Source organism: Rhipicephalus sanguineus, chromosome 9, assembly GCF_013339695.2.
Source record: "Rhipicephalus sanguineus isolate Rsan-2018 chromosome 9, BIME_Rsan_1.4, whole genome shotgun sequence".
In the NCBI taxonomy this organism is placed as follows: Eukaryota; Metazoa; Arthropoda; class Arachnida; order Ixodida; family Ixodidae; genus Rhipicephalus; species Rhipicephalus sanguineus.
Window position 1 is genome coordinate 19,380,599 of NC_051184.2, and position 13,194 is coordinate 19,393,792.

At 42.2% G+C, this 13,194-nt stretch overlaps 1 protein-coding gene across 3 annotated transcripts; it reads right to left on the reverse strand.

The window, feature by feature from the left end:
- Positions 1-357: 357 nt before the first annotated feature.
- Positions 358-13,062, reverse strand: LOC119404693 (gastrula zinc finger protein XlCGF17.1). 3 transcript variants are annotated; one of them, XM_037671315.2, is made up of 6 exons: positions 12,713-13,062; positions 12,345-12,429; positions 11,407-11,594; positions 10,593-10,690; positions 7,514-8,327; positions 358-4,999 (listed from the first exon to the last, which is right to left on the reverse strand). In XM_037671315.2, the coding sequence occupies exons 3-6, from the start codon at positions 11,458-11,460 to the stop codon at positions 4,865-4,867; spliced, it is 1,101 nt and encodes a 366-aa protein (XP_037527243.1). In that variant the 5' UTR covers positions 11,461-11,594; positions 12,345-12,429; positions 12,713-13,062; the 3' UTR covers positions 358-4,864. The 3 variants fall into 3 exon arrangements, with proteins under 3 accessions (XP_037527243.1, XP_037527244.1, XP_037527242.1); XM_037671316.2 differs by having other exon boundaries at positions 12,971-13,061; XM_037671314.2 differs by lacking the exon at positions 12,345-12,429.
- Between the last annotated feature and the right edge of the window lie 132 nt (positions 13,063-13,194).

The window sequence follows — 13,194 nt, forward strand, 5'->3', positions numbered from 1 at the left end:
CCACTATTTAAAGCGACTTGTTTTGTATGTAATATTGGTATTTGTGATTCAGGCAGTTGAATCGTTTGATAGGTGCCAAAGAGAACGTGCCATCGATCTAGTCGAAGTTAAAAACCAATGGGAAAAACATAACATTCTTCTGACTTGTTGTGGTCATATATCGGTCACAAAATAACCATGTGTGGACATCGATACATAAAACAAACCCGTAAGTCAATGTCAACAATTTCTTTTTTGACGACTCCAACATTCAGGCTCGCCACACGACACTGTGAAGGATATCGTGTTTCCACGTGGTCACTGGACGTTCAGGAAGGAGGCGTCGCGGCTACTTTTGAAGTTTTTAAACGTTACAGACCTCACATGTTACTGGTGATGAGTGACACTTATGTTGGAGTGTGGTGTGGTGATATGGGGGCCCGGCACAACACCGTATGCGGAATAGCTCATAGGCCATCAGCATGTGCATTGATGCATCGCGCTGTGCGCGCCTTCTTGGTAGCCTGTCTGCGCTTCACTTTAAAAAAAGTACATTATTTCAACATAATCTGAAAGGAGGAAACTGAGCGGGGCAATTGCCTACAAATCTTGCAATGCTAGATCCGCTGGCAACCTACAATGTCATCATCATCATCCATTTAAAAGCCTGACTTGGCATAAGTGAACCTACGTCCAAAGAAATGCAGTCTGCTTTGAAGACCACCATTTTCAATAGAACAGTCATCAATTCCCCCTTAATGAAAGAACATTCAAACATTTGAATAGTGAATAGCACAGCTATCCACTATGCCTCTCGAATTTTCAGTGCTGCTTGTCTGGAGCGTTACAATCATGGCCCTGCCTCAGCTGGTTCTTTTTTTATTACAAGACAATGAACACAATTTTACAACAAAGCCGTTAACCTTTTTTAGTTCATTAAGTGAAGCATGGCTTTTATTGGCACAAGAATGAGGTCCTGCGAGTACCAGTACAATATTTTGACTAGGAACCAATACTTTTCCCAGGAAATCACTAGATTTGAGCCAACCCTTCATTTCAAACACCTAAGCACTGTCGCAAGTTATGAACAAACCTTTGCCCCATTTGTGCAATAAACACATTCTTATGTGTTGATTGTACAAATGGGCCAGCGATTTTTTTTCGGGGGGTTCAATCACCCTTTATGTATTTTCATGCACATGTATGTGCATGTGTATATATACACACATAATACTTAAAATTTTCGGGTCTGGGGCTCAACCCCCTCTGGCTATGCCAATGGTCATAGTGGTCACGGTGTCTCATATGTGACAGGTTCCGTGCACAGAACACACTGATTCTCAAATTTTGCTTTAAGGCATTTCCTTTAAGGACCCCCAGACTAGGTTATTATGAATGCTGTGTCAGCATTGCAAGAGAAAACACAAGCTAGACGATAAGTCACTTCACCACTTTTGCAAGTGCGATGAAAACTAAAATAAGTAATGATTTTTTACATGCCAAAGCATCAAACTCGTAATGAGGCACGTCATTATGGGTGAAGTAGGTAGAACACATGATGTTCTTTAAGAAGCATCTAAATCTGTTATTGGGCATTTTTGTATTCGGTCGGCGCTGAAATGTGCAGCAAAGCGAGTACTGAAGTTGCAATTCTGCACTCGGCAGAACAACACCGTGGTCACTCGCTAAAATACCGTGATGGAAATGCATGACAACTTATGAAAACATAGTGCTACCTAAAATGAAAATATCTCTTACAGTTTAACAGTGACATCACAGGCACAAGCTTAGCAGAGATAATGCGGCACAAATTTTACATAAATCTGAAGAACAGGAAGGGAAATGAATGTGCCATAACGTTGGGACCAAATTTATCAAACTGTCAAATATCGAGTAAGACCAAGGCCAGAATAATGACCCCTTGAAACAGAATGCAGCAATTTTTTTTCCATTTGGACTGCACTTTAAAGATTTTTAAACATGCACAGTTCTGCATTGCATTTCACTTCCGGGAAACACCTTGTCAGAGGGTTACTTGGCGCTGCAATCTCCACTGTGCATCCAGTGCATGTGCAAATTTAGGGTGAACGTAAGGCAAGGTGTCTCTTGCGAACAGAATGCTTGTGTGTCTTGTCACTTGTCTGTGACAGTTTCGAGACAGTGTTTCCATGCAAATCTGGCAGGCCACAAGGGGCACAGGCACGGCTTCTTCCTCTTGTACCAGTTCAAGTGCTCCAACATAGCTCTCATCCCAAAGGCCTTGCCACACTCTGGCCAAAAGTACAAGTCTACTCCACTTGTATGCTCTCGTGCTGGTGTGAAGGCTTCTTCCTGCAGAATCTGGAAGGGCACATCTGGCACACATATGGCCTATCTCCCTCGCACGAAGTGAGCTTGAACTTACCAGAAAACTACCTGGCACAGAGGGCTTCTCATTCTTATAAATCAGCAGGGGTTGAATGCCTCGCAACAAACTTCCGGCCACAGGCAGGGAACGTGTGCCCCTTCTCATCGTGTGCCAAATGCAACGCTTTACAATATAGCTCAAGTTTACAAAGCTCCGTCTGCACAGTTTCACTCGTGCCAGCTGACAAAACACTCATTTTGTGAAGATCCCATGGCAACTTCAGAGATCCTGGACATAAAAAAACAAACGCATAAGAATAAATTTGGCTTAGGAGTTCTTTGGTTTGGGCAAGTTGGTATCTGCAAAGTTAAAGAGCACAAAAGACGAGGACACATGAAAATATGCACACACGGGACCAGTGTTGGTTCGATTTTTACCTTCACAAGTCTGGTTTCTCATTAAATAACCTCTGTACAGCCTTGCAATAAACCGAAAACAATAGATAACGTTTTCTCTCATGCCGCCAACTCCACAGAATGTTTCTTGAAATGCCGAGTGGTAAGCTGGGTTTAACATTCACTACTAGTAACCTCTTGTTGTTTGGAGCCCAATCAGTTTGGTGCAAGCCACAGCGCTATTCTAACTGCGCTGCACAAATTTACGATGCTAAGATTACGCTGCCAGTGCGACCGACCACTGGAAACGATTTTTTTTTGTTTCTCTTTTTTTCAATCTTTTATCTCTTTCACTTTTTATTTACATTGCATTTCGTCGTTTTTTTTTATGTTACATAGCATTTAGTTAATGCTTTTTACTCATTTCTCTTAATATTGGACAGTGTGGCCAGTCTTCTTCGTAGGTATGAGCCGTTTTCCCCTAGGCGACAAATCAAAACAAAACCACTGTCCTCTGTGTGCGTGTTTACAGCACTCGTCCTGTGTATCTGTGTTTCCTTTTGTTCTCGTCTTTCATGCCGTCTAACTTTGCATGAGCATAAACTTATACATTTGGTCACTGAATAACGCCGATACAGACATCTTGAGACACTATGACAAACTGCAGAATGAAGACATCCGCGTTTTAATTTGTGGTAGCTGCTACTGCAACTCGCATAATGTGTACCATAATAGCAGTCAGGCTACCCCAAGATTAATAACTTCAGTGATTTATCTACTTCAGCTGCACAAAGTACTACTTGCGAAAGCGACGAAAAAATTCTTGAATACGGAAGGCAGCTGGAGCTAACGTTTCGACAAGTAGTCTTCATCAAGCCACTTGCTCCCTTATTATTATTACAGTCGAACCCACTTATAACGATACAGGTTTTAACAATATATCGGTTATAACAATGAGAAGCTGCAGCACCGTCAACATTGGTATGTTTTCTATGGTGAAATAACCCGCTTACAGCAATGCCCACATGCCGCATTATCGGTTATAACAATGAATTCTGTCTGTTGGGTGTCTGTGCTGAAAGGTAATGAAAAGCGAAAACCTTGAAAAGAGCGAAGAAAACGAGAAATTCAAGCTGCTGAATCCCCGCCCACAACCCCCACTTCCACCAGCGCCCCTTCAGACTCGCAGTATGCTTCACCGCATAGCGTTGTGGCATTGCGGCATTGCTGCAAAGCTGATTTTTGAAAACCGCTACAGCGGGGAGTGGCAGTGGCTTCATACAACATGCAACTTGAGTAAAATGTTGAGACTTGGATGAGTTTTGAGCACCTGAATTTTCAAGCATGTCCGAAAAATCGGCACCTTTGTCATCCTTATCACTAATGTCTGTTGGCATATCCCATCTGATGTTATAGTTTTCTTTCAGCAGCCTGCTGTCCCCCTATATTGCTTTTTTTCGTGCTCAATTATCGATTATAACAATGAAATTTTCATGGCACTTGAGTACTGTTATAAGTGGGTTCGACTGCATTACTTGAAGTAATAATGTAATAATATCGTAATAATGTGCATGTGATCACTTTTGATCGCATTGTTGTGCTGCTCTATTCTATAAACCTGAGCTGGACTGCACTTGTTGAAAAAGCCTACAGCAAGTGTAACAGATTCCTTGCAGAGGCTTAGAGATAAAGAAAATCCCATATCCTAACAGCCTTAACATAAGTACACAAATACACTCTTGTCCTATCCGAATGTGAGAATGTCACTTGTGCGACTGGGCATCGGTCAAAAATTAGTACACAAATATTAGTGAAAAAATTGATACCATTGAGGGACACATGGTAGCATAGGATACCAGATTAATTTTGCTGCCAGAGATACTTTGACATGCACCTATAGTTATGTACATGAGTGCCTTTTATTTTCATTTTACCCACACCAAAATGCAGCCAAGCTCACGGATTGAAGTGGGCACCCTTGAGCTAGGCAGTGTGATGTAATTGCCACTGCGCAATGTTGTATATGTTGGGTAACTTTACTGTGAGTATTGGAAGTACACATGACAACAGTCTAGGCTGGCTGCTATAACCATTACAATGAAATGTGTTCCATCAACTACGTCCTTCATCCAATGTCTGTTGACTAGGCACAGTCACTGTCTGTAATGGCTGCGCTTCCTGGAGATTCAGTGCTCCCTGTCGATGTGGTTACAGAAATGATCCTTGGCAATGGGACTGGAAGCTCAGATTGTCCTTTTCTATCCACGTCCAGAGGGTCCTACAAAACAGTACAAACTTCTTTACTTATACAATCGAAAGCTAGCATGGAGTTTTCCAACATATGCACTTTAGGAGCACTGACTTGCAACACAATTCTTACTGCATACAGTGCAAATGCATAAAAGGTCATTCCATGTCAAATGTCCCATCCATTTTAACAACTATCTCAAATGTATTCAGAAAAAGTCACGCTATGGAAGATATATTTTGTGTTAAAGATACTTTCTGACCATTGAATTTTTAAATATTTTGAAAAAAAAATCATAAATTTTGAAAATCTTCATTTTGGTCTACATTAAGACCCCATTTACACAATGTGGTGCTTCAATTAAAAATTAGTGTTAACCTCAATCGAAAGCAAATAAAAACTTATTTTGATACAGCAAGTTTTGTCACTACATTTTTTGTTTTAAGCAAGAAAAAAAATTTTTGAACATTCCCACTGACAACAAAGGGAAAGTACAGTGAGGAAGCTGCGCTGTAGGAACAATGGGAATATAGCCGTCAATGAAAAACTTTAAATTTTTTTTCTTGCCTAAAACAAAAAAAAATGTAATGGTAAAACTTGCCTTACAAGCCTTTACGCAGTCACTATCTTGTTGACTAAGAATCTGTTTCGCTACGCTCAATGTCATTGAACGACAAGTGGTAAAAGAAAGAATGTGCAGTGGGAATTCACATGATGTTAACAGCAGGAGTACTGACACGATTTTGAGGCATTGCAAAAGGGACATCTTTTGTTTCCTTGGCATGCAGTGTTAATGCCCTCAACACACTGGAGCCAGGAAACACGTCTAGCAAAATTTAGTTTGATGTTGAAGTTTACGTCGCCGAGCATCTGCACGCCAACCCCACCGCAATCGACATTATCATGATGATTCAACATAGTTTGCTGAATTAGTAAACTCTGTGTCCTGGATGCAGCCGAAATTGCTGTTGGAGCCCCTGGACGCAACTCGCTCTTCACTGTTTACGTACATGAACAACTGACAGCAGACTACAGAGTGTTGCTAGTATGTCAAGAGTTGCTGTTGCGACGCAACTTAGACATACAACAGACTGCGTTTACACGTCAGTGTGATAGAGTGAGCCTAGATGAGCATAAGTTGGGCAAGTTTTAATCAGATGGAGCCCAGCTTTGTAAAACTTAGTGTATTTGAGTCGGAGTGCGCGTTGCCAAGTCTATAATTTCGGAAAAATTGAGTGAGCTCGGCCAAGCAAAATTTCTGTTAGATTGGTTCAAGTTAGCTCAGACGAGTAAAATTGGCGAGGCTGAGTCCTACTGTACGTGTTAGCTTACGATTCCCTGTTGATACTCTCATTAAAACAGTGTGAGTGGCACAAAGGAGGCACATGCAAATTAATCATAAGAATCCTGAAGCTTCAAACACTGCTTACACAAACGTTGCATGGAAATGATGGCGATGGGCAGTAAGCATGATGCAGGCCCATTTATAAGGAAGTACCAATGGGGACACATTTGGCATAAAAACGTCAAGCCATCTTCGTCAAACTACGCGGTGAGACAGGACACGAAGAAGGGAGTGAAACAAAAAGTGCACTGAGACAAACAACGCCTTCTTCGTCTCTCGTCCCATCGTGCATTTTGACCAGGATGAACCTTTACCAACTTGCCCAACTTTCTACGCTGCTTACGACAAGCCATGCATAGTGCCACTTACTTCTAAAGAGTTCGTCAGAACAATGCCACACACCGACTTGCATGTGCATTTAATGCCGCACAATTCTCATTGGGAGGGTTATACCATACATCTGCACTGCACATGCTGAGGAGATTGCTCAACTTGAGATGTCATGTATAGTGGGTATGGGTTATCTTCAGTGGCAAAATAAAAACTGTAATGGCAATCGGGTAGATGGAAAATACTGGTGTTGCAGTAAATAAGCTCACTGCCAAAGCAATTACCAGAAATCTACTGTTTTCTTTCCATTCAGTTTACCAAAACCTGCACTAAAGTAGGCAACTAATGCCCCTGCGACATCAACACGACTGCGCTATGAAAGAAAAAGTCAAGTGAGGCCTCAAATGGCACAGAAATTAGGCTGGCCATGGGACCAAAGAAACAGAGGAAAGGTCAGCTAGGAATGTGCTACAGTTACAGAACAATGTGTTGTCACTCTCCCACATGTGCTCTACACATCGCATCTCAAACTAGGTGCCCAGCTACAAAGTGCCACTGCCACTCAATAGAGTATGGTGAAGGGTATGCATGACAACATATGAACACACAGTGCCACCTCAAACGGAAAACTTCTATACTATCTCACACCAGTATTCCTGGCGAAATTCTTCAGGCCATCCTGCATCAACCTGAGCTCATAAGAAAGATCCGTGCACTAACATTTGGAAAGAACTTCTCGAACTGCCATTTATCTAGCATTAGTATGACTAGAATAATGCTGCTTTGAAGCAGAAAACCACAATTACTTTTCTTTTTGGATTGTACCGTGAATAAAGAAACTGCTCAGTTCCATATTGCGCTTCACTTACAGTAGGCTGCATGGAGAGGGGGCTACTTGGCATCTCCACCCTGCTGTCGGTGCTTGCCACGGCAACCTTGACTCCAACATGTATAGTGGCCATGTGTCTTTTGAGGTCATTTTGCCTCTTAAAGTCTCTCTCGCACACAGCACACTTATGCCTTTTTTCACTCGTGTGCGTTAACACATGGCCATTTAGATGATGTTCGGTGGCAAACTTTGCTGGGCAAAGATGACACGAGTGTGGCTTCTCCACTCTGTGCCAATTCAGGTGCTCCCGCAGATATCTTTCCCGCTTGAAGGCCTTGCCACACTCTGGGCAGTTGAACATCTCCACTCCAGCTGCGTGCAGCTGCTCGTGTCTGTCCAAAGATTCTTTAGTGCAGTATTTAGATGGGCATATACGGCATGCATATGGCACCTCGCCTGTATGCACACGCTTGTGTTTAGTGAAATCAGCTATATATAAAAACTTAATGTCACAAAAGGTGCAAGCAAAGGGCTTCTCGGTCGTGTGGGTAAACTGGTGTAGAATTAGACTTTTCTCGCAAGGAAATCGCCTGCTACAGAGAGTGCAGAAGTGCTGCTTCCCAGAGGTGTGCAAGGTCTGATGCCTTTTCAAGTACTCTGCTCTTGCAAAGCAGCGGCCACACAGGTCACACTTGTGAGTGCTGAAGTGCTCCTTCCCAGATGCGTGCACAATCTGATGCCTTTTCAAATGGTCTGCTCTAGAAAAGCACCGCCCACACAGGTCACACTTGTGCAAGTTGTTCACACTCTTTTTAGGCTTCTTCAGTGAAGGCTCCGTGGTACCTTCCAAGATTCTGGACACAAAGAAATAAGGTAACTGTAAGTAATAACGTCATGCATAAATTAAAGAAATAATAATATAATCAAATAACCTTGAAGCAGCTTGATCAGTTGTTGCATATAACTGACACAGCTTCTGAAAGATACCATAATAAACAGCACGAAGAAGACACTCATTTTTCATTGGAGCAGCACTATTGGAACTGAGATGAGAAGAATTACTTGTTGGGCTAATTGGTCTTGCATTATGACAGCGGTAAGGTGACGCAAAAAGTAAAGATAGTAACACGAGAAAGGAATCAAAGAGAAGCACAACTCGTAACTGCACATCAAGAATGAAAAGAAAAAATATACAGCACTGATGGAAGGCCAAAGCAAATAATGTGATGGCACCACACTGAAATATTGTACAAAGTAAAACTAGCAGCTTTATTGGCATTACAAAATGCAGTAAACATGAGCTTGCCAAGTAAGCAGGTGTGCCGTTGGGTAGCATTGACAGCTCGCACATTGATCTCTTTTCTTTTGGTTAAAAGAAGCTTCCACTGCAATTTGGAAAGAACTTTCACGCTCCTGCCTGTGAAAATAGGATATCACATCCACATCCAGCAATCTGGACAACCATAAGTGCACTCTTATCCCCTTCCTTACTTTTTTTGTGCATGCTCCCTTGAGCGGATGTGCACGGATGTTTGGTTCGGCCAATGTACAAATGCCACAAGACAAAGGGATTGCATAGGCCACCCCTCTGGAGAACATCACAGAGGGCTTCTCATGCATTCTGTGAAGGGGGAAAGAAGTAGGCAGAGCTTTTCCTAAAATTATTTCTTTCTTGCTGGACCAAGAAAATTTCAGAACGGGAATGTTCTTTCCCTAGTAAGCCGGCAAAACTAGCGAGGCAGTTAGTGTGCGTTGCAGTTGCGTATCAGAGTGCAGAGAAGTAGAATACTAGCAAAATGGCCCAGTTTTACCACCTTTCCTAGACCCGCATCCAGGATCGCTCCAGTTTATTAAAGGGCCAGCAAACAATTCTTAGGTCGAAAATTTGTGATGAAGAAATAACTGCGTGCTTGTATGTTTTGAACACGCTGCCGCAAAAATTTTGCTAATAAGTGCTGTAATCAAGGAGTTAGGGAATAGAACAGCCACTTTGGCTGGTTTTGGTTTCTTACTCTGGGTCCCTATCCTTCTAAGTCGTGCAGAAGGGTAGGTGTTGCTTGTCGTTGCGACTATGGCCACATTGGTAACGTAACACGACATCAGTGATTACATCATCGACGTGCAGCCAACGACCGAGCAAGGCTTCCTCCTAGTGTCACTTGAGTCAGATACAGGCAGCGCGGTGTTAGGGATTGACAAGGTAAACAAATACGTGAAACGCACAACAACTGCACGGCCAGGTCTGCATCCCAAAAGGGCCAAGGCACAATTTCATAGTGCATAGGACCAACTTATGAGCTTAATGGTATGTAATGTTGCCCATGGGCAACATTACATCACTTTGCGGGCAAAAAGAAATGGACAGGCACTGGAGAAAGGTGCGTGAATTCGTTCTCAAAATGGAGTGTCTGTGTGGCGCTGTTATAGTCGTGAAATGTGATTGCCATGGCATTCTGACAAATCAGCAAGCTTGTTAGGGAGGTGTAGGCGAGCTGTTAGTGTCAGCGGTCCTTTAAGCAATACACCTGTGGAAAGTTTGTGACAAGGAAATTCCTAATCATACAAAAAAGAGAGAGCGTGATTGCTTAATTGCATGCTCAAACAATGTACTTGATATGGCTCATTTTGTATAAAGCTTACTAATACACTCTTGAGAGAGCTAAAAAGCTTGCATGAGAGAGCACTTTGCTGTTTAAGAAATTTAATGGGACATGCCACAAAAATACAGCCTCCCCTCGGCCCCCTTGCAGGGAAAACATAACTTTTCTATATTTCTTTTGGTGGTCACATATATGACCTGGGCAAGATGATTGACTGTGCAATAAAACACACATTAATGGTGCTGATGTTGTATTTCAGCGCTGCATCAAACATGTGGCATAAAAAAACCGAGCCACTGAAAAGTCACTGTCAGTCCCTTTAAAGAATTGAGCTACCAAAAGGGAATGTATCTCATAAACTACATAAAGCAAAATGTGGAACGTAAACAACAGGCTTTGATGAAGGGAAAACATCATCCTGGAGAACCTTCTGCACCACGATGCAAATGTATTCACCTCACTCGAAAGCATGATACAGAAGGCCTTGAATAGTGTTTCACGGGACTCCAGTGAACTCACCCTTGGCTGCTATCCATGCTGTCTTCCGAAGTTTCAGAGCTGTAACTTCCAAGTATTCCCTCAGCTGGTGCTTCTTTTTCACTGGTGTCAACGTGTATCTACAGAAAAAAAAAATATGAATTTATTTTCAGAAGTACTACCAACAATCAACATCGGACCATTGGGAAGAGCGGGTAGAAAAAAAGAAGTGATCCACAACAGTTAGTGCAAAGTGAGACACACATACGAGCTTGAAGGAGAAAACAAAAAATGCATGCAGATACACAAAACAAAACAAGTAATATTTGACTCATTTATGCAATGGCAATGTTCAACAAGAACGACTGCTGTTGGATAGAGATAGCATGCCAGAAAGAATCCCAGTTCCCACCAAATAAATAGTTACATTATTATTCTTTGTACAGCTTCCTCATAAACTCACAATCATGACAAAACATTTGCCAACAAAGCCTGAAGGCTACTACTGTCGTAAATACTGGTTTGAAGTAACAAGATTCCAAAGAAGACAGAATTCACTTCACTCACAGGAGGTGGTGTGGTTGCTGGGCTACCGGGCTAACTCAATCATTACAAAACTTTTGCCAACAAAGCCTGAAGGTTACTACTGTCGTAAATGCTAGCTTGAAGTCACAAGATTCCAAAGAAGACAGAATCCACTAGTACTCACAGGAGGTGGTGTGGTTGGTGGGCTACTCGGCTAACTCGCAATCATTACAAAACTTTTGCCAGCAAAGCCTGAAGGTTACTAGTACTGTCGTAAATGCTAGCTTGAAGTAACAAAGATTCCAAAGAAGACAGAATTCACTTCACTCACAGGAGGTGGTGTGGTTGGTGGGCTACTGGGCTCTACCTTGACTTCCACGTCCATCACACCCCGAGAAAAAAATGTCCTTTTTCTGACCGGGGATCCTAGATCAGCTTAGTGTACTTGTGTGAACGAATTTCCAGAGTGAGAAGAATGGTTGGTGGCTTGGGAGAGTTGATGATTCAATATCATCATAACTGCATGGAACAAATTGAATGAGGACACAGGAGAGGACACAACACAGGCGCTGACACGAGGACAGAGGAGAGGGCACAAAACTGGTGGTGGGAAAAACCGTGTACTCTAAACACCACATACATTCTGAAGAACTTTATACTCCATCAAAGTTCAGCTTAGCGTAGTAGTCTCGACTATTTCGACACACTGTTAGTTGTAAGAAGGCAGAAAGGATCCTGGGTCACCAGACAAACAAGAACGCTACTGATGTCTTTATAAAGGCTTGATTATCAACTCATAAACACCACAATAGCACTTACAGAAAACCAGATAATCAAGGTGAAAAAAAACTGCAAACCTACATGAGGTAGTGTAAGAATTGGGCTGCGTAGTTATATCTTGATATCAACACCCGTCACGCTCTAAAAAAATATATTTTTTAGATTTTTTTTGAAGAGTTGGAAGCCAATCCTATATTTTGCACCACATGCACCATGCTGAGGAAATGTTCTCTCTCTCCATTTAAGTTCAGTTGAGATGACTAGTGTGAACCCCTCTATTGTTAACTGTAAGAAGCTACCTCATTTTACGCTTGAAGTCTTTGCACAACGGTACATTTTCATTAATTAAGTTTTAACCCATGAGCACAACAATAATTCCATTAGGTCGTACATAAGTGTATCCTTCTACTATCAGACTATATTAAAGCGAACACAACTTTTGAGAAACACACAGACAAGTCAGGTGAATAACGAAAGTTTTCTTAGCACCTTCAATGAATTTGTAGGTACTGCCTGTTGTCTACCCAAGTATACAATCTTGGCCACAGCGCACACGAACATTCTCGGGCAGTCACTGAAAATGGCAATGAGTTCAAGAGGCACAAAAAGAAAAGATTCGGCCAATTGCACGCCGTGAAAACCATCGAGCACCGAAGCTGTAAGTGCGCGAGTGTATGTGAGGGTAGACTAACGCAGCTTAGTCTCATTTCAATTATCATTTTATTTTTTTATTCACTACCCCCGACTACTACTACTACTAGTACTACTAGTACTACTACTACTAAAAGGATGATGACGACGGCACAGGGCACAGGGTAGCCTAAGACAACTCCACTGCAATAAAGTCAAATACGCACCGCAAACAACACACTGGACGTAACTAATGCAACTGCCATAGAGTTTATAGTACGAAGGCCTATGGCAACTGCTTATCGTTACATCTGGACTATAAAAATAAGTTCAGTGTAATCTGGACGCAATGCTTGGACACAACCTTCGCAGAATCTGAGCGATCAAGATGCGAGAAATACACATGCCACTGCCGACGAGTGATTTTTGGTAAAAACGGCACTGACGACAGTTTCTAAGGCACGCGAAGTGGCGCTAACACGTACTTTTACAAATCTTATTAAACGCAAGTCGACGCAGGTCGCTTCGCGCCACAAATATCTAAAGTATCTAAACGCGTGACGCCATGAATAATTGGCCACTTAAGCGGCTTGGCTTGGCCACAGAACACCAATCGGAGTCTTTCGGAGTTCACTGTACACTCATTACCATAATATGAAATTCAATGCTCCTTACTGAGGGCATAGAGTTTCCTTTAAATACATTAATA

What these genes read in the sequence shown, in the direction of transcription:
- LOC119404693 (XM_037671314.2), bottom strand. Translation starts at nt 11,460, where the DNA reads ATGGACGTGGAAGTCAAGGTAGAGCCCAGTAGCCCACCAACCACACCA. An exon ending in CACCAACCACACCACCTCCT is followed by an intron (nt 10,691 to 11,406) that starts GTGAGTGAAGTG and finishes TTTTTTCTGTAG; the next exon opens with ATACACGTTGACACCAGTGA. An exon ending in CCCTCTCCATGCAGCCTACT is followed by an intron (nt 5,000 to 7,513) that starts GTAAGTGAAGCG and finishes ACTGTTTTGTAG; the next exon opens with GACCCTCTGGACGTGGATAG.